The sequence below is a fragment of the Melozone crissalis genome, unplaced genomic scaffold (genome assembly GCF_028551555.1).
Source record: "Melozone crissalis strain CALT ecotype California unplaced genomic scaffold, PUWL_Pcris_2 ptg000013l_1, whole genome shotgun sequence".
NCBI classification, from domain to species: Eukaryota; Metazoa; Chordata; class Aves; order Passeriformes; family Passerellidae; genus Melozone; species Melozone crissalis.
Window position 1 is genome coordinate 36,956,173 of NW_026535791.1, and position 21,382 is coordinate 36,977,554.

Below are 21,382 nucleotides of genomic sequence, written 5' to 3' on the forward strand. Positions count from 1 at the left end.
CAACCAGAACAAAGTAATTTTTACATGTCACAGCATATGAGCAAAGAGCTGATCCCATATTTAATATCTGCACCAATATTATTCACATGGACCAAGTCATGAACTCCTCATCTTAGCATTCAGAGATTGCCAATGCAGATGGCAAACACATGCAACTGGATCACTGTCAAAACTGAAGACAAAGAAAGGCAAAAAATGAACACTACAGCAGTTTTAAATTGCCTTATGAATTCCCAGAGAAGCTGCATTAAAATTCAACAAAGTTAATAACCCACAATTCCCTTCAGAACATACCTAAACAGTTGTCAGCTCTTGCTGTCTCCAAAGCCTATGCAGTGGATTTGTCCCCACAGTTGTGTTTAAAACAGCAGGACAGAATGAGAACAACAGATTAGTTCCTTGCAATTATAAATGTTATCCTTTCAAAGATGCTAACTTCAAAAATGGTATACTGGGGAAAAGTAACAGAATTGTAGAACTTCAGTAAAACATAATTATAGCCCACATAATTAAATGCCTATACTTTAAAAAAAAAAAAAAAAAGAAAGCTTCCAATTCTGGCTAAAAGAAACTGTCTACCCAAAAATCCACTGAAACCACAAATAAATCAGGTAAACAAGCTGCAGTATATCTTGAGCTTTACAAAAACCATTATTTTCCTTTGGAAGTTTTCCAGCCTGACACTGATATTTTTCTGATCTCCTGACTGTTTTCACTATTACATGTACTTTCCCCATAGTACTTCCAAATCCTCCTCAGACATTTCATGAGTTCCTACTCCCACGCAGAAAAAAAATTGTAAATCTTTATATTCATTTTCTCAAGTGAAAAGAAGCACGAACCAGTCTCCCACATACAATTTTGACCCCTTTTCTTGAAAGAATGACAATTCATTAACTGTGTCTAAACTATTGAAACATATACAGATTTTTTCAATTGAGTCATACACAAATTTCACATTGCCTTGCTGAAAGAATAGTCAGGTTCTTTATTAAAAACTTGGATAATCTGTCTGCTAATAGCATTGGGATGCTGCTGGTAGCCAAACAATATATGTTACTGACCCAACCATATCAGCAGCATCACATCAGGCTTTTCAATGTTTGTTTAACTCAGATGCTCACTTAAAGTTCATGAAACAAAAACAAACTGGCATCAAACATGTTTTGGTAACCATATTCAAAAGACAATACAAATGCAGTCTACAAATCTTGATGGTCTTAAGAGCTGTACCCTCTTTTAAGTGCTCCAAAAGAGTCACACTACAACGTGTCTATCCGTAACAATTAAACAACAAAATAGCAATCAACCTTCGATAATTCTCCCACTCTTGTAAAAACTTGGTGAGCTAAGCCCTATATAAATGTGACAGCCAAATCCAGGAACAAAGACATGAGCAGCTGACCTACAGTTTAGGGCCATGCTTGCTTTTAATTTACAAAAAGCCCAGCAGGACAAAAGGAAAAAGGATGTTGGTACCATCCACTTTTGTGTAGGATCACCACAAAGCATCTCTATTTGATTAGGAACATAAACCTGATACCTGAGGGTTTTTTTTGCTAAATGTTTGGTTATTTTGCTAAAAATCCCTGAGGGGTTTTTGGATGATTTTTCTGTCTCCTTCTCACAAACAAAGATAAATTACCTTCTTGGCCTGACTTAGAAAATGATGTAATAACAGTTCTTAACTTGCTCTAGAACTAGCAACATGCATTGGCAATATCACAGACATTCTGGATCTTGAGGATTTGACATCAGAAGGACAACACACTAAAATTATATGTGCATATTTTTAAAATGCACGTTCTTATATTCACAGTGAGCTTCCATTTGGGATTGACTGCCTCAATCTCTGCAGAATCAAACTCAGCTAAAGTCAGATAAAAGTTCTTTACTCCTTATTTAACCTATTATTTGAGAATACCTAGAAGAACTATTCACAAAAGAAGGAAATTCATACCAAGAGTAAAACTTTTTATTTACTTTGCAAACCCACTGAAGAGTCATATTCTACCACAGCCACTTCCTCATATTTGGTTACCTTTTCCTAAAACTTTTCATACAAAGAATCACAGGAACAGCTCAGTTTGGAAGGGGCCTCCAGAGATCACCAGGTCCAGTCTTTGCAGGAAAGGGAGCCTAGACAAGATCACCTAAAACCCTGCCCAAATGCATGAAAACCCCCAGTCATGGGGACTCTGCCACATCTCTGGGGAGACTGTTGCAGTGATTGACTGTTCTTGCTGTAAAAAATTCTTCCTTACATCAGGGTGAAACCTTTCCCAGTGCAACTGCACCCACTGCCCCTTGTCTTTGCCATGTAGCTCCTGGCGAAAAGAGAGCCTCCCTTCTCTTTGTAGGTGCCATTTCCAACACAGACACACTCCTTTCCTACACAAGCATTCATGTTCAAACAGCTGCAGGCTGGACAAACCTCCCCAGTCCACAAAGGAACAAAAATAAATATAATAAGGGCAGCAAGAAAAACTGCTTGTGGTCTTTGGTGGTGTTCAGCTAGATGGATATGATGGCTAACAGGGCTGTTGTTTGGAGGGACTATGACAAGCTGGAGGGATGGGTCTCATGAAAATCAAACAACACCATGCAACAATTAAGGCCTGGGCAGCAGCTCCGCAGAAAAAGGTCTGGAGTGCCTGGGTGATAAGCTCCTGGCTGATGAGTCAGCAGTGTGCCTTTGCAGCAATCAAGGGGAAAGACTCAAATATGTATCTTGGATACAAATTCTTGTGTACAGAGGAAGTCTAAACTTCTTCAAGAAGTAGCTGAGGGAAAAGCAGGCAGTGAAGGTGACAGTAAACACTGGAAACTGACCTGAAAGACAATGCTGGCAGACTGTAATTTTCCTTGGCAAAACTGCTTAAAAGACATCTGCTCCCCTATTATCATGTAATGCCCAATAAAAATCAATAAGGGCAGCTTAGTATCTTGTCTTTGCAAGATTTTCCTTCTTCTGTATCAGTGACACAAATTTCAGTCCAAGACTATTATTACATTAACGCTGATTTCCAAAAGCTATTAAAAACTGGCCTTCACAAGTTGAAGAATATCCTTAACCAGAATATGCATCCTTAATCATTCCCAAGATGTCCTGAACAGCAAAATAATTAGAGGGTTCTATATAATTGTCTCCAGTGGTCATCCTAAGAATTTGGCTCTTGAGTTCTTCAAGCAAAGATTATTATCTCTGCCATATCACCCTACCTGTCTACCAGAGACATTGGAAAACAGATAAGGCAGTATATTTTGATTGGTCTATCTTACACTACCACTAACAGAAGAAACATCATAAGCACAATCATATCCAATAAAACAGGTGAGAAAAGAACAAACAAGCAAGAACCCAAGGCTAATTTTCATCAAGAAATCATTAGCTCAGTTGAAAGAAATTAATCCTATTCAAAGGGAAGAAAAATGTATCCCAAGTAAACAGGAATCATTCTAAATAACATCTGAAATGGCAAGATAAACTTATTATATCAGCAATAGAAATATGTACAACAGCTCCAAGGAATCTAAACTGAACCAGCAGGAGCTGTTGACAGCATCTCACAGCTCACAGTGGACTAAGTCACTCCCCTCAGCCCACACTGAGGTCTCTGTGATGCCATAACCATGCTGTTAAGCCAGATCCCAAAGCTGAGGTGCCTCTGAAACACCCTGCCAGCTCTGGTTGATCATCACAGCCATGCCTATGGAACCACAGACAAGCTCTTCTCAACACAGCTCCTTGTGGCTCCACCAAGTGAGTCCCACATGTCGTGTGGTAGAGCACATTCAGATGCCAGACTGCATGTCCTGCAAGCTTTCCACACTCATGAACTCCTGCTTTCCTGTGTGCTTGTTTAACAGAGACCCCAAGGTAATTTCTCCACAACTGTATTTGAACTGCCAACCTGCAGTCAGATCAAACAATACCAGAGATCTGAAAGCTCACTTGAAAAAACATCTACCAAGGAATTGTTCATGCTAAACACAGCTGTCTCACAAAAACTGTGAGTAACACTATATTCAGCATTATATGCCAGCAGTTGCATATTGCAGGAATCCAGAAGGCTTAGTCATAGGAATAATTCTTTGCAATTCATTAAAAATACAAATAATGTTCTGAAAAGCTGACTCCCATTTAAGACATCCCAACATAATGGCATAAAGAGTAGTAAAATATTTAAGCATATACATTTGTAGGTTTGATTTATTTCTAAAATACTTATTAAAATACTTCCTTAAACTTCCAAACAATAAAACATTTAGCAAGTAAGCTTATCATAAAGAGGACTTTGCTTAAATTAAATTCAGTGTTTAAAAAGAATTATGGACAGCAACCTTTTCAGAACTTCTAACAATAAAACAGCTGCTAAAGCAGGTTCTTTAAAAAATATATTTTGTGAGGGTAACCAAATCAATCTGACATTTTAAATTTTGCTATACTTCACTGAAATGTGCAAATGCTGAAAATATACACAGTAGGAAATTAAAGGGGCAAACAGAATGCTTACTTTCTTTAAATGCTTTACAGTAGCCAAGGAATGACAGCAAGAAGAACAGGGCACACAGTAGGTCTGCTCTGCCAACAATCCCAGCAACCTTTAAAAAAAAAGTTTCAAATGATCAGATTTTTATTCTTAGACAACCTGTAGCAAAGGAACACATACAAAGTGAAATATATAATAGAATATAACTGTATCACTTTTTTTCTTTAACTGGGCATAGTGGATTAGTTATACCGAGTTTTTTTAGATGCATCCTATTTTTTATTGGGTATTGCTTAGTACATTTTTTATTGGGTATTGCTTAGTAAATTGCTTATTTATTGCTTAGTATCACCTACATAAATGGTTTGGCTTTGGTATATGAAAATTTTAGTTTATGGATTTTTTTTTAAGAAATGAAGGAGGATTTCACTGCATAAAATTTAGACTCTACACAATTCCATCTGTTTTTTTGGATTAAATTGCATTTCAACAGAAAACTTAGAAAACATCAAAATATAAACCAGTTTGGGTTGGAAGCAACTTTAAATATCATCTCCTTCCAACCCCTCTGCCTTTCACTAGACCAGGTTTCTCAGAGCTCCATCCAACCTGGCCGTGAACACTTCCAGGGATGGGGCATCTACAACTTTCTGGGCAACCTGTGCCAGCGCCTCACCACCCTCACAGTGAAGAATTTCCTCTTAATACCTAATCTAAATCTACTCTCTTTCAATTGAAGCCATTTCATGGCTTGGAAGCCAAACATCCTGAACCACAATTAAATTGGCAGTTCTGCTGAAACACAAATCAAAACTGTTCACTTTCAGAAGACAAGCCAGCCTTCAAATTGCAATCTGAACACTCAGAATGGACAAGTACCTTCCAGCCTGCAGATTCAGGGAAAAAAAAATAAAAAAGATTCCTCCTCTGGCAGTCTTTTGTGTTGTATTAACTGACTGCATTAGAGCTACCTCCAACTGCATCTTGAAACAGAAGTTGTATTAATGCAAAAGAAAATGAGAAGCACATCCTGGGACCTCTGTACTTGAGATCTGTGCCAACCTATTTAAATCAAGTGCAATCTCAGGGCAATCTGTAAGCTTTGGTTCAAGCCCCTAAACTGTATTTACAGTAACTTGCTGAGACAGAGCAAGACACTTTTGGATCTTCAGTTCTCAATTACGCAAGTGTCAAGATAACACCACAAATTTCTTTGTGAAAATGATGACATGGAGCTGGTAGGGGACTGATAAGCCCTGATGTTGGAACCTCACTAGAATGTACAGCCAGAGCAAGGATCATGGAAATACCCCTTATTTATCAGTCCAGCTCTGCTTCCTGGAGTGCTGAGTTCCACGTTTTCATGATATGTACAGAAGCAGGGCAGAAAAGCTACAGATTTTCTTTTTAAATTCATTTTTATGATCATATTTCAGGGACAAAAGCAGAAACTTCAGTTCTCCTATATTATACCAGTTGTGCCATTTTGTGTGTGGAACAGAAAGAGCAAAGCAAAAAGGAAACGGGCATTTTTTGTGTCAGGGAAACATGACGGAGCAACTATTTCCAAATAACATCAGAGAAAGAGAAGTGTAGAGGCATGAGAGTATGACTGATTCCACTGCAGAGACTCTCTCCCACTTTTACCCTCAGCCTTCCTTAAGCACTGTGAAAGTAGAAACTGTTGGACTCCTAAATTCAGTACAGAAGAACTTGATTTATCTACAGCTGTGCACCTAACTTCTCTGCTGCTTCTTCTTCTATCATACAAAGGAATTATGAGAATTAACTCAATAGCTGTGGAGTGCTTTGAAAGGTGAAAATAATGAAGTGTCATTCTGCTTCAGGAACCGCTCTTCTTAATGAGATAAAAGTTAAGGTGAGCTGACAAAATTTTGAAAATAAATGTCCACTTGTTCCAGTAAAGAGATTAAGGGGCCAATAATGCACATGGCCTCAGATTACTCCAACTGCAAAATGTTACCTAAAATGCAAGATAAGGCATATAGATTCTGGAAAGAAAGCAAACAAAGGAAAAAAAATAAAAAGAATTTTAAATTAGTATCAGATATATTCTTATGTCCCTGATTCATTTAGCATTTCATCACTGAAGTGTTACAAAGAATAGGCCTTTTCTAGAGCAGAGAACTATAGCACAAGAGTATTTACTTGTAGGTAGAAAAATTATAGTGTTTTCCTTGCATAGGTACTGAAAGCATTACACCTTTCAGTATCTGTTTTACATGACAGTTTGTTTCACTGTATAAACCAAAAACCCAAAGCAGCAAACAGACGGATTCTTCACAATTTTATGTCAAAATATGTCATCTCATTTCAAAGCCAGGATGCTGGATACTTAAAACTCACAGGTTTAAAATCATAAAGAATGCTTTTTAAGAGATGCTGCCAGACACACACTCATCCTAGAACTGTAGCAGTACAAATGACTTCTTCACTGAAGCAAGATTTATTGTTGACCATGTAAATGATTAGAGGCTTTTGTTCATTCCTGAATTTTAGAAGAGGCCTGATATATAAGCGTGCTACTTTTTCTCCCTCTTCTTCCACTGTTTGCCTGAAACATTTGCAAGTCTCCAAATATGCAAGGAGACCACATCACTTGTAATTTATTTGACACGACAAAGAGCTTATTAATATTCTCATGCCGATTTAAATACATTTTTAGAGTCAAATGGAATGCAGAATAAATTTATGGATATTGATAAAGGGGTCAATAGTAGGTCTACTACAAAGTTAAGACTCAAGTGAGATTTCTCTTTACATGTCAGAACATCAAAAGCACTGAAGACTTGTTTTACTTTACTCTGACATCTAAAACTGGTTTTGGAGAACAAATATGAGGGGCCCTTCTGACACAGTGCACTCTCACAAAGAAGTTATTGTGCAGATGAGTGAACACCAGAGAATGATTGTCAAGATGTTTTAGCCACACGGCCAGAAAAGGTGGCAGATTACTAATGCATAACTTTGCACCATCTCTAGGTCTTCAATACATGCAAGGTCTCCAGACAGCTGAGAGCACAGCTTTCAGTAACTTTTTCCCCACCAGTCATGTGCAGAGCAAATGTGAGAAGCCAAAACCATGGCATATTGTGAATAAGTGAAAAATCATATTCACATATGTAGAATGTGCACTGTAGGATTCACTGTTCATTGCTAGGACAAAAATAAAAATATTTCTTTACTTTTTTTTTCTGTACTTTTAGTACTTTTTCTGTATTTCAGATCTTCCAAATCCTAACAAAACCCCCAAAACATTTCCCTTACTGTCACAATTTTATATTTGATTTATCATTATCACACGGTCAAGAGATCAGTGACAACATTCAGCAAGCCCACTAGCATAAGGCCATAAGATTTTCTTAACTACAAGCACAAAAGAGCTTTTTGAGAACAACATCTTCTCTTCCCAGAATTCCCACACAGGGACTTTGTGTTTTGGTCAGATATTTTAACTGATTGCTATACATGTGCCATGATTCTATTCTGCATCTTTATATCTTTGCTTTTGTCTGCACTATTAAAATTACTGTCAAATTTGTGTTCCCCATGTACATAATTACAGACTGCGATTAAAAAACCCTCTTTAATCTTCTCCTTCATATTAAAAATATAAACCCAGTTTGATCTCTCACAAAACAGGATGATTTCCAGCCCTTTAACCACTTTCATGGCTCTTCTGAGCACTCTCCAATTTTTCTAGTGTTGTCCTTGCAGCATGGATGCAAAACTGAGTGCAATATTCTACTAGTCACATACAAAGTTCATAGAGTGCCCCATCTCTGATTTTAAAGCTCTTTGCTTTTTTTACCAATGCAAATGGAAATGAACAGTAATTAAAAAAATCCAGGAGGTAGGGAAATTCTGTAGCATAGAGCTCTCCTCCTTGAGTTATTGTACTTGAATGATTTATTACTTGAATAATAAGGTCTAGCTCGGTGGAATTACAAGCCTTGGATGTACTAACCATAATATTTGATTGTTCTATTAAGACATGTGCCAAGAGAAGTGTTAAGAATATATAAAAGCAACCTGCAGAGTATAAGGCTACGCCAGAATTAATTAGTCAAGATGGTCAAGAACTTCTAAAATAAAAATCTCTGGAGATAATGATTCAATACTTACACACTCAGTGTGCACTGGATGCACAGCAAAGAGCAAAGCAGCAAGAAGAGAGGATTTGGGAGCCAGGTTTAGCCGTCTTCCTTTATTGCTGAATTGCAGTCCTCCCAATAATATGGAGAACACATCAACCATCAAGACTGAGATAGTACAATGCAGTATTATGTTGATGACATGGAAACCAACTGGGTAGAAGCCTCCAGCAAAAAGGTAATTAATTCTATATAGAAACAAAAATATTAAGGGTAGGAATTACAACAATGGTTAGAAAAATACAAATAAAAAAACTAAACAGCCCCATAGGAGACACAGTTGCACACAAAAATAAAGTGGGTATCTCAGTACATGTGGAGTTTCCATTTCACCTCCACAACAAGATAGAAACAATATCCCAGTCTTCAGACCACCTATTCATAGGGAATATCACATGGATACAGTATCTATCCTCTCCAAACACATAGTTTAGTACCATTATTTTAATCTTACAGTTACTTAGAACTGGCTTTTGGTCAACAACGGAACTTCAGTGCTGCAACACAGCAGTATCCTAGGGATAAATAATCCAGCCCACTGAGGGATACCCCTGGGCTTAAGAGCAGCCAACTTGATGAGTTTTTGTTAATTAAATCCACACAGTGAGGAAACTAATATGCATTGGGACTATGATTTCCATTGACATACTCTCAGAAAGAGGTCCTAGCATGTGGCTACAATCAGTATCCACCCAGAAAACAGTCAGCATATCTTGGTAACTGATTTGTGAGACTGGTTAGAGAGATGTTTCATACAAGTGTTAGAATTAGAAGGAAGTGTAAGTGAAAATACTGTCTAAATTTCTATTCAAGACAGGAACTCTGCAGTAAAATGGAGGCTGAGAAGAAAACGGGGAAACATTGTGCTATTATCCATATTCTTTTATCAGTAGGTAAGACACACTGAAACTTACTTAGAACGGGGGATTTTACACAGTTATTTTGGTCAATGTGCATCTGGCATAAATGAAACCTATTTAAAAACTTAACCTATTATAAATATGATGCACATAAAGGTTGGAGCTTAGGGAAATTAAGGAAATCCATTTCTTTCTTTGAAAATAGCATTTTATGGACCATCTCCACAGGCTCATCTATATTTTCAGATATAATAAGGATTGCATCCCAGTTCACTCCTTAAACAAACCAGAATGTTATTAGAGATGGAATACACCACAGAAAAAAATAAAAAAAAAAAAAAGGAAAGCATGTTCTGTGTAGTGCACTGAAAACTTCAACAGGTTTAGGACTCTGACACATTCTATTCAGTTGTTTATTTTTCCTGATGAAAATGTGAAGAAAGCCCAATAGACAGTGAAACCCACGGTGCTAGGTACTTAAAACACTGACACTACTCTAAAGGGTCGAAGTTTTTGCTTGAATATGAGGACTAAGAGTGGGAACACTTCTTCTGCACTTAGTTCATGGCTTGAAATGGGCAGAACAAGCACTAAGTCCCCACTGACACCACTGAGTCACAAGGGGAAAATAAAGAAATTAAGACTGAGTCCTCAAATATTCTCTGTATTACTGTGCCAGATTCCTACATGGTCTACTCTTTGCTCAAATCTTTGTGCAAAAAACATGAGCTAAGCATCTACAAAAGTAATCCTCTTAAACCTTTAGTTATTTGACAAAACCAGCAAGTTATATAGAGGCAGACATTTCACTAGATTCTCAGACACTTGAGTTAGAATATTGGAGTGAAGAGGTGGGAAGACTATACAGTGTGCTGATGGAAAAAGGCCACAGTACCGTGATGCTATTTATAAAATAAACAATTTGACAGGTCAGCAGGAAAGCAGAGAACAAAAACTACAATAGCAATGTAAGTGGCAGCATGGCTAAGTGAAGGGAACATACACCTCCTAGTTCCTTGAGGATGTGACATACTAAACCATACCACCCCTAGTAGCAGGTGTAGAAGACCCTCAAGACAAAATCTCTGAAAACTAGCTGTAAATACAGAATGTCAAAATAATGAACATTTTGGGAAAGAAACCATTGGAAAATTAAAACACCATTTGAGATTAAGGTAGTGAACTCAAAAATCGTATTCTGGAAAGGTATCCAACTACCCTGCAGCTACTTTGTTCTTGCCTTTTTTGTTGCCTCCCCCCTAAATTCAATTGAGTCAATATAGGTTAAAAAATATTCAGACCTCAAGCAAAAATACAAGTCTCACCTGAAAGTTAGGACAGTTAGCGGTCGATATGACTTATGACTGGTATTGCTGCTGAGTTTGCTACCCCAAAAGTCATGATACCACAGGTCACCAAGGGGGGTTTCTGCCCTGAGGTCCTAAAAGAAAACAAATTATCAGATCCTTAAAATTTGTCCTTTGTTCAAAGCAGTAAACTACAAACAAATTCTAACTAATACAAGCTCACACTAAGATGGACATAGCAGGAGTTTTGTTGGCTCACTAGTGACATTTGACCCACAGTACCGAAGTTTGCAATGAAGGTCAAATCTTGAATGCCTGTCATTGTAAAGGTCACAATCGTGGATTCTGAAAGTAGACATCACTACATGAAATTTAGAGCTATATTCACATCAGTTTATTATCTGGTCAATAGCTGACATATGAAACACATAAACCTCCTTACCTCATAATTTTGTAAAAAGCCTTTGATTTTAGGTGTAGGTTATCTTGCAAAAAAGGCCAACTACAAACTGCTGCAAAATAGCAATTTTTTACCAGTGCAGTAGCATAACTACTGACAAAAGCATGAAATCAAGGAGACTAAAGGTAGGAAACAACAATTAGTTCTTTTTGAAGCCTTGCTTTGCACAGGACTATTCAAATAGTTGAGGCTGTTTTAACACTTAATACATAAAATCAATAATCAACATCTCTATATACTGCTCCTAAAGATTAAAAGACAGAAAGGTAATGAATTATTTTAATTTGGGGTGCAAAAGGGGCTTATTAAAAAAATACTGCAAAGAAAAAGTCTTGCTTGCTTGTTCTTCCCTTTTATCTCAAAGCCATGCTGATAACGAAAACCCAGATAATAAATGTAGGCTATTAAATGGGAAGCATACACTTTGGAGGAAAAATAAGGATCTTGCTATCATCTGCCTCAGTCTTCTATGAGGACAAGCTTGGAAGTTCAAACTAACATATGCTTGCCCTCTTCTGCTTCCCTAGTGCAATTAAATTAAATACCAATTTATGCTACACCAAGGTACATGCAGGTTAAAGACACTTGAGACAGAACCTAGGAACAAAACTGTGCTAGTCAGTACTACTCCTGTAACCAACAAGGGGAAAACTCTACCCCTACCTTCTCTCTTGAAATTATTGAGACCAGTGAACCAAAGGAGGTGAACAAGACACCACAATCACAGGCAAGTAGTTAAACAGGCTTGCTCTTGCTAACCCCTGGTGCCCCTGTCTTATTATTCCTACAACTCCACCTACTTACAAGATCTCCCACATTGCAATTCCCTTGGTTTTATTAATTCCAGTTCCTCTCCAATGCTGCTACCACCTCACTTGCTTCTATAGTATCTTGAGCACTCCTGTGGTCTCCAGTTCCTTCCATCTCACCCTTAGTCCATGCCTTATTTTTGGCTTGCATGTACTCCCAAATTGCAGCCAAATTGCTGGACCCTGATGACTGGCTGCTGCTAAACTGAACTTAAAATAACTAATTTTTTCTTGCTTCTTCAACAAGAATATTCTTAACATATTCTGACGTTCATCCATCCAAAAATATAAATTAGAAAAAAAAATCCAAGAAAAGACTTCCTTCAATCATTTGATCAAATTTGGCTAGTATTAGTCAAATGAATAGAAGTATTCTCTAATGGGATACCAATTGATACACAGAAAAGAGAGCACGGCTAAAACTGCAGTCCGAAAGAACCCAGACTGCAGCTGTCAATTAAGGCACTCTCAGGGAAATTCTTAAGAAATCAAGACTCACAGGGGATCCTACTTGGGCTTAAGAATTACCAAGGTGAAAAATTTCTTCACGCTCTCACAGATGTTTCTACTGCCAAGTAACAGCTAGAAATTTCTTTCTTCTCACAGAACCGCAATTTTAGCCTTAGGCATCTAAATTCCCGTTCCATTCCTCATCGGTATGCACAAACCCTAAAGGTCATAATTTGACTCTAAGAGCAGGAACACACTCAAGCAGCAGCTCACTAAATGGATAGCGCCAGCTTTTCCGGGGCAGGCTGGGACAGGGATGCGCACCAACATCTACTGAAGTCCTTGTACTCGGCAGGGGACAGCTGCCAGAGCGTGGTGTGGCCCTCACACTGTTTTTTCAACCAGCAGCACTGCTCCTTATGTACATAAGGTTTATGAAAGACATATTTTTATAAATGTTAGTACTGGAAAAGAAAAGCATGTCTTCCATGTCACAGATGGTCCTCAATAACTTGAGATGGGAAATGTACAAGGCTTGATTTCCCATTCTGCTATAATCAGCATTCTTTTGTCTTCCATCGGAAGAAGGCAGGAAAAGCTGAATGCATGGAATTACTGAGTGATTAGATTACACTTCCATATGACCTAAAAATCTTCAATCATGTATCTTGTCCTTGTATCTAAGTTCTGTGAGAAAGTTTCTTGCATCCATTTTCCTCCTTAGCGAACTTACCCTAAAATAGGAATGGTTTTCTTCAAGAGACAGCTGTTTAAAAGCTACATATGATTTTCTCTTTAAAAACCAAAAGTAGCTATCAAATAATCTCTAAATATTTGATTAGCAGCAGCTTTAGAGAGAGCAGAGTTCAAGATTTGAAGAAAGGTCAGTTTTTCTATATAAAGGCTTATGGAAATGACATACTGTGTCTGAAGCTTAATCCAACTGTTTGTCTTGCCAAGCTAGTAAATAAATAAAGACAAAAGCCACTGCTGTGTACCAGTTAAAATGCTGCTTAAAATGGTAAGAAAGCATCTGGAAAACAGACTTTAACTCCAATAAAATCTAATAATGGAATATTCTGTGATACAATAGGGATGGGGTGAATTAAATGTGTATCTTTTGCTAAAAAAACAATAAAAGAAATGAAAGATTGGGATGATGGCAGCTAGCAAATTAACAGAGAGGGCACTGTGTGGTACCCAAGAAAATACTACAGTAGTAATGCTCAGTAAATCTATAAAATTACTTCAACTGCTGTCTTTCCTATTAAATAGGAATAAAATATGCTATGCTTTGTTTAATAAACTGTGCCATTGCTAGATAATCTCCCTCCCCATTAAACAGGTAAACTCACTGTCTCTGCATTTTTCTTGTGCATTTTGAATTTCCATATATCCATATGACCCGTGTGTTAAAATGATATTGTTACAAAATCCTCATTTAATTTCTAGGGAATAATAGAGAATTTTGATGTGAGAAATAGAAACAGCCTCCCAGTTTTTCAAACAAACAGACTACATATCAATTAATTTATTTAAGCAGTTGGTTGAATTTCTCAGCATTGCCAACAGCTAGAATCCTGGTGCAAATTGTTGGGTTGCATAGATAAATTGAAACATTTTTAGAGTAAAGACTGAAAGAAATGGAGAGAGATTACAAGTGTGGAAATTGCACATTACCAAAACAACCTGCTTTGTTTCAAAATCAGTCTTTTGTTCATTCTTTCAGGAAATGAAAATATTATAAACATGTCCCAAATAAAATTTTGCAGAATGAACCATTACCAGGAGCTGTGCAATCTAAAATACAATACTACTTTAAAAAAAAAACCAGACAACAATGCTGTAGGTTCTTAATTTGTCTACAGTATTCTCTTGAAAGCTTTGAGATTTATTTCCACGTTGACAGATGTATTTTCCCCCCCATACATCTATAACTGAAGGTATGATGACTTACACACACATAATACAAGTCTGTCTAAGGAAACAGTAATTCTGCACGATTCAAAAAGGCACATTGTGATAAGCTGCCTCTAGATCTTGTGCAAGGAAAAAAAAAAGTGAATTGCGTTATTCTAGCAGTGTGAGTCTCCAGATTATCCTCTTTGTAACCCCATGGCTTCAGGAAGACAGAACCAACAGATGAATGTGATTATTTTTATCCTGTGCTTTTCTTTCTAAATGCTTAACAAGTACCTTCCAGAGCAGCATAAAAGCTGTAACACCAATACCCATCCATGGGCATGGGCTCACTCACTGCTACATGTGATCCTGTGAAGTGTCTCAGCAATTGAAGACACACTCCACTGCTCAAAGTCAAAAGAATCTCAGTCAGAGGTTTGTTTGAATCACATGTTAACTTCTAAGCATTTCAAGGTCTGCTCACTGCATGTATGGTCAGCTTTAAAATGGAACACAATACTCCACCTCTATCTCAAAAAGGTGCTATTGTCAGAGGAACTTTAGTGGTGGAAGGAGGAAAAAGGGAGCTTTTCTTGCTCCTGTAACATTTTTATGGTATAAACTGCACCTGAAAACCCCCTGCCCCCTACATGATACCTTAATGATGCCTTATGTACCTGCAACCAGACTAAGTCCATTCCCTGGTCTGATTCTGTGACCAGAGAAGTTCTGTGAAGATAAATCTCCTATTAACATCCATGGGTATCAGAAAAGTTTACTGTACACTCTCCCTGACACAGGAATGGGCATAAAATTAGACCTACTGGCAGTCTTGATGTACAGGTACCCTTATATCAGCTTAACTTGAAAAAACACCCAATAAAACAAAATGGAAAAATTAAGTTTAAAAAAAAACAAACACGTAATGCCCAAAGGAAGCTCTTTACTAGGCTGAAACTTTTGAGCCTGTTTAGATCAACTGTTGCATTATTTCTTTTCATATGACCATTTATGCCAAAGGTTGTGAGGAAAAGAAGAGAGACAAACCTTATTATTGATGATGGCTTCAGAATCATCAAAGACAAAATCTCCATCATAGCTGTTAGCAAAACAGAGGAAGGAAATTAATGCCACAACCATTTTAGCCCAATGTGATGGGAGGAGGAACCATGATACATCATGGTCCAGGTTAGGTTCCATTTGTGCCATTCTGTGAAATGCTGGTTCCAAGTTGGGAGCTTCAGCATTATGTTGGTTGAAAATCTAGAAGAAACACATACAAGTGCATGGTTACAGCTCTAATTCACAAAAAAAGAACTCTAAAGGAAAGCTGGCTTGGGAGAGGAGATTAAGTTTCATTTAACCTTACATTCTTTTTCTCAGCATCTCTCAGTTACTGAAACACACCTAAACATAATTTTGTACTTCAAATGAGGAACTAAAGGCAGAATTTATCATGGTTGGAGCACAGAGATAAATACAAGAAATTCTTAGATGCTAAGGTAAAACTTTGGCACAGACAAATTCTAAAAGGTAGAGCAAATCACTGTTTTTCTGTTTCTTACTGTTTTTTTCAGGCAAAACAAACAGATGCAACAGAGGGACTGTGAAACATTTATAAAGCTCTGTAGAAAATGATAAATATTATAATTTCCTTCCATGCTTGAAAAGCAAACATTGTCAACTGCCAAAAGAGCTAAACTCCCTTCACTTAATCAGATTACAGGACCCAGTCTCACGCATTCCCCCATGCAAGGAATTCATACAAACATCACAGATAGACATGTGGAGGTATCAGTTAATGGCCTAGGCCCTAAATCTCAACAATTCAAGCAGTGACGCAGCAAGACCCATAGAATTGAGATGGAACTAGTGTTCAAGAGATCACTCAGCACACCTCAAGTGCAGCTGAAGTTCAACTGCTGTATAGACTCATGAGACTGTTGAGGCGGATGAAAAAGACCCTGTAATCCAAGCACACTGAGTGATAATCAGTGTGGAGGTACTGAGCTGGAGGTTTACACCCAGGAGCCACCTTTACTCGGATGGGTCTCTCTGGATGCTCCAGAGCCAGCTTCTGCTCTGCCTCTGCTTCTCAGGAGCTCAGACACTACTGTGAGTGCTCTTATTATCAGGTGCTGGTATAAACGGCAAGCGAAGGAAGCTATGAATGGAAAACTGCAGTAAAAGCCAGGCAGAATACGGATTTTTTATTTTGCAAGCCTAAAGTACGATAGGCACATATATAGTAGCCTATCTTAAGTTTCTTCTTATTTATTTGCTTATTAAATCAACTGTTGCACTCCTGAAAATACAACATTTAATACCTTCATAGAGAAAAACAGAGAATCTAGAAGAATAGCTCTAGTGCACCCCTGCAAACATTGCATTTAATGGAATGTTTGGAAAAGAGCTCCAAGCATCTGGCTTCTGGAGCAGAGCTGACCATTAGAGCTGCTGCAGCAATTGCTTTGCTTTTTGCAGTAGCTCACTCCGATCCCTGCATATTCCCAATTCCGGCACACACGCGTGCCCAGGGACAGGCAGTGCCCCTGCCACACCGGTGCCGCTCTTCGCTTTGGAGTCCATACGGCGCGGCTCCCACATTCAGGAAAAGTCAGTAACCTGGAGCTGTGCAGCCTGAGCGGCTGGAGCTCCCTGGCTGAGCAAAGCAGCTGCCTTAAGAGCAAAACCTTCTCTCGGAGCAGTTCACCCTTGTGCTCGTAGTTTGACGGAAACAAAGAGAGAAAGCGTGGCTGTTAACCGAGCGAAGTGCACGGCGCTGCTCCCAACAGCACGGATACAGCATCAACACGCACCACGCAATTAAAATATTTAACCTACTCAAAATTTATCTCGCCCTGAAAGTTTCTCCCATTACGCTTGCTCTATTTATCCGGCGCACAGCCACTGCCTGCCCTCTTCCCCGCTGTCCAGGATCCGGTCCGTGGGGATTCCCTCCCTCCCTCCCTGCCCGGGCAGCGCGGGGCGGGCGCCCTCGGCGCACCGCCACCTCCCGGAGCGGGCACACGCCGCTGCCCGGCGCCGGGAGGGCCCCTCCGCCGCTCTCCCCAGGGAAAGGCGAGCCCGAGCCGACCCGGAGAGCGCCCGCCGCTCACCGCAGCACCCCCGGCGGGGCGGGCACGGCGCCTCCCGCCCAACAGCGCCGGCGCCGGGGGCGGCTCGCACCCAGGGCGGCGCTGGCCGTGCCCGGAGCCCGCAAACTTGGGGGCGTCCCGGGCACCCGGCGGGCGGTCCCGGGGAAGGAGCCGGCCCGGGAGGGCAGCTGCAGCTTCGGGGTAAGGGTCGAGGCTGGCGGGCAGGCGAGCCCCGCCGGGAGTTTGGCGGTGGCCCTGCCCCGCTCGCCGCTCCCCTTTTGTCCTGGCGGCGACGGCTCCGCCGGAGGAGGTGGCCCGTCCCGTCCCGTCCGGCCCTCACCCCCCGGGCCGGTCCCGCCGGCGGACGGGCAGTGGTGCGACTCCCGCTCCCCCGCGCGGCGTTACCTGCGAGGACACGGAGCCCGCGCGGCATCTCCCACCCGGGAGCGAAACTCTCCCGCCCGGCGAGCCCCGAGCCGGAGCGGCCGGCGGGGGAGGGGCCGCGGCGGCTGCGCCTCCGGGAACATCCCCGCAGCCCATTGGCTGTCGCCCCGCCCCGCCCCTCCACGGCCCCGCCCCCAGGGGCAGTCCCGCCTGCCCATTGGCTGCGGCCGCGCTGACGCGCGGTGGGCGGGTCCGGGCGGGCGGAGCCGGGCGCCGCTCACTCGCGGTGGGCGCGGGGCCGGTGCGGGTCGTTCCCCCTTCAGCCCCAACTCCGCACTCTGCGCACGGGCGGGGCTGGGCGGACTCCGGGCGGCGTTCCCGGTGCGTGCCCGCCCGCCCGCCCACCCGCTCTGCCCCGGCGGCGGTCGTAGCCCGGCGCATCTGGCTGGCCGCGGGCTGGGGGGCGGCTGGGCTGAGCCGGGGAGAGCGGGGCCGCCCGGCACGGGGGCGGGAGGATCGCGAGCCCCGCGCCCCTCACTCCTGTCGCAAAGGCGAGGTTCCTGCGGCGGCGGGCGTGCACGGAGCGGGAATCCCCCCGGGAAGAGGATACAGAGGCGGTGGGGCGGTGGCGTAGATGGGTGTCGGGGTCTCGCCGCCTGGGACGGGTAGTGGGGTGAGCCGGCAGAGCGTTCCAGCCTTTCTGTAGGAGCTCTCGTCCTGCTGGGGTTGTTGCGGATGCTCTCTACAGGGTAGATAGTGTAAGGAGAAAAAGGCTGTATCAGATGCAGTTAATTCGTACGTTTAAACATCACCGCGATTTCCTTCTAAGAAAGTGTGATTAAGCATTGAACGGGTAGCACCAAATGTTCGCAGAAGCTTCTCTAAAAAAACCCCATTAAAACCTTAATATGCTGAAATTGGATGAGAACTGCTGGCTCTGTGCCAGGGAGTGACATACAATTTGGAGTGGGATTTTTAAGATGTTTGCATTATCAAGCGTCAGATTAACAAGGTTATTTCATGTGTCCTTTGAGGCTTTAACTGGAGTGGAAGCGCTGCTTTGGGAGGGCTTTGGTGGTTGCCACCCATAACTGCCTGCTGACACCTGCTTTGGAACATCTGCTCTGCAACACGGGCAGCAGCTGAGCCAGCACAACTGCCAGGCTCGTCTATTATTCAGCTGTAGATGCGGAGCTCCTGCCTTTAAGATGGAAGTCTGTAACTTGTGCCTTGTGTTAGACAGCTCCCACAAAGTGTCTGAGGTGCTTCTCGGTGGTGAAGGGGTGCAAAGCCAGTGAACTGCTGTCATCCAGCACACAAAGCTCTGTGAACTGATTGCAGTCTTCTGGTCCCTGTGGGACCAGAGCTGAAATAGACACACAAAGACCTGCGAACCACTAAATTGAGCCCTGGACTTTAAAATGATCTTGTCTGTTCTGACTTTGTCCCTGACTTAGTGATCTAAATGGGCACAATGAGGAAGCTTTGTGTTTCATAATTTGCCATTGTGAAACAGTAAAAGTGAAAGATGTCTTTATGGCTTTTGGGTCATTTTGCCTTATAAATACAAGGTAAACCATGAGATAATCTACAAAAGCGTGTGTTATATGTTTCTGCTTCTACAATCCAAACCTTTGAGTTTGATATAACTTACTAAAAATAGCTGATTTACCATATTATTTCATGATTAGGAAGTGCTGGTTCATGTTTCCTGACATTTCCTTTCTGTTTCAGCTGCTGTCCCCCAAACTACCACACATGCGTATTATCAAGTCAAATTCTTGTCAACAAGAATTCTCAAATTCAGCAATCTTCCCAAGATTATAATATGTATAGAATTTTTAATTAATGTTTGTTAATGGAAGTGCCCTCACTCAGAAGAGAGGGGCCCAATTTTGAAGGAAATTCCTTAGTTGGAAAAGGCAGTATATAATGTATTCAGTCTTATCTTCTATAACTTCTAATGAAGTAAATGAAATTTCTGTTCATGCTTAAGTTTGCCCATATGTAAGAATTTATTTTAATTTAAACATATGTAAATATATGTAAGGTTCTGTGAATCAAGGTTGAGATTTGCTTCACCAGACTCACTGTGACACTTGCCAGACTTGTACTGTTTGACTCACTTTCACATTTCTGTGTTTTGTTCCATAGCTAGTTCGACTGTATCACATTTGCTGATGTATTTATTTTTACTAATGGCCCATTCAAATCACATACTCTTCTTAGTAGCTCCTTTGCTCACGTCTGGACATTTCTTGGATGTCTGTACATCCTTGATCTGTGCTTTATAACTGGAATTTCATTTGTTTAGTGTGTCTGCTGGTGTAATCAGTTCTGGTCAAATATGTATATTTCCACACAGCCAGATGCACAGATGGTATAAATCACCTCATCACCACTTATGTCAATACAATAATGGTGATTAACATTTCTGCATGAACTAGTTAACACAGGCAGAAGGCTCTGCTTCCCATTATTTTCCATTTAGAAATAACCTTTTTTTTTTCTTACGGCTTTATTATTTTGCTTTTTATAATATGGCAGCTTTTATGATGACCTTCTGTTCTGCTTTAATTAACATGAAGAACTGCAGAGCAAATACCTGTTCTGGAGAGTTCCCTAGTTCCCTCAAAATCTGATTTAAATCAGCTACAGTTGCATAATTTATCTTCAGTCTGCTTCTTTGGAGGGTTATTATAGCATTTCAATTTGAAGCAGTTCCTAAATACAACCATTATTTTTTTTTTTTTTTTAAATCTGCAGTTTCTGGGAGGGTTGTGTGTATGAAGTGAGTATCTCCTCGCTCTGTAGTTTTCTCAGCATGCTAAATTGATCTGCCTAAGTGGCTATTGCATCCTTATTTTTAGCAGCCTGCCACTGCAGATCTGCACAAAGGCCAGCCTTGCTCTTGTTAGAAAGGAGGGTGCAAAACCCGTCATATTTCAAGGGATCAACACTTGACAGTGTCGCTGTGACTTTGCAGACAAAGGGATAAAATGTCAGGGACTGTGGTAATGCAGGATTCAACCAGAACAATTCAGAAGCTTAAAAAGGCTGTCAGTTGCTACCACAGTCGTTTTTGGAGCAGCTGTGACTTCTCCACGGCCTGGATTTTGCCATCATAAATGTGGCCTTGGCCATTGAGGGCCACTGCTTGTGCCTGTAGGTAACCTGCAGCTGGTTCCTACCTGTTCCCTATACTTGGAGCATGCTCAGGCATTTTATATGCAAATATTTTCATAAAGAATAGGCATATTTTCTTTACTATTGTTAACAGTATTTCAATGGTCTCTTCCTCGAGACAGCTGGTGTCCCAATTAATTACACTGAATGAGGCATTTGAAGTAGCAGGTTCAGGCAGCTCGTTTTGTATGTTGTGTGTTGTACGTGTCTCTGTGTGTAAGTACACACACGTATGTAGAGACATGCAGACTCCTATGC

The 21,382-nt window shown here is 40.8% G+C and overlaps 1 protein-coding gene across 1 annotated transcript in view; it reads right to left on the minus strand.

Annotated features, from left to right (window-relative positions):
• TMTC4 (transmembrane O-mannosyltransferase targeting cadherins 4) overlaps window positions 1-18,032 on the minus strand; it is a 54,323-nt gene extending 36,291 nt beyond the window's left edge. Inside the window, exons 1-5 of the mRNA XM_054271723.1 lie at window positions 17,960-18,032; window positions 15,504-15,719; window positions 10,854-10,969; window positions 8,640-8,856; window positions 4,518-4,605 (exon numbers count right to left, since the gene is read on the minus strand). Coding sequence (XP_054127698.1) covers window positions 4,518-4,605; window positions 8,640-8,856; window positions 10,854-10,969; window positions 15,504-15,665 — 583 coding nt within the window. The 5' untranslated portion in view covers window positions 15,666-15,719; window positions 17,960-18,032. The remainder of the gene's footprint in view (window positions 1-4,517; window positions 4,606-8,639; window positions 8,857-10,853; window positions 10,970-15,503; window positions 15,720-17,959) is intronic.
• Window positions 18,033-21,382: the final 3,350 nt, after the last annotated feature.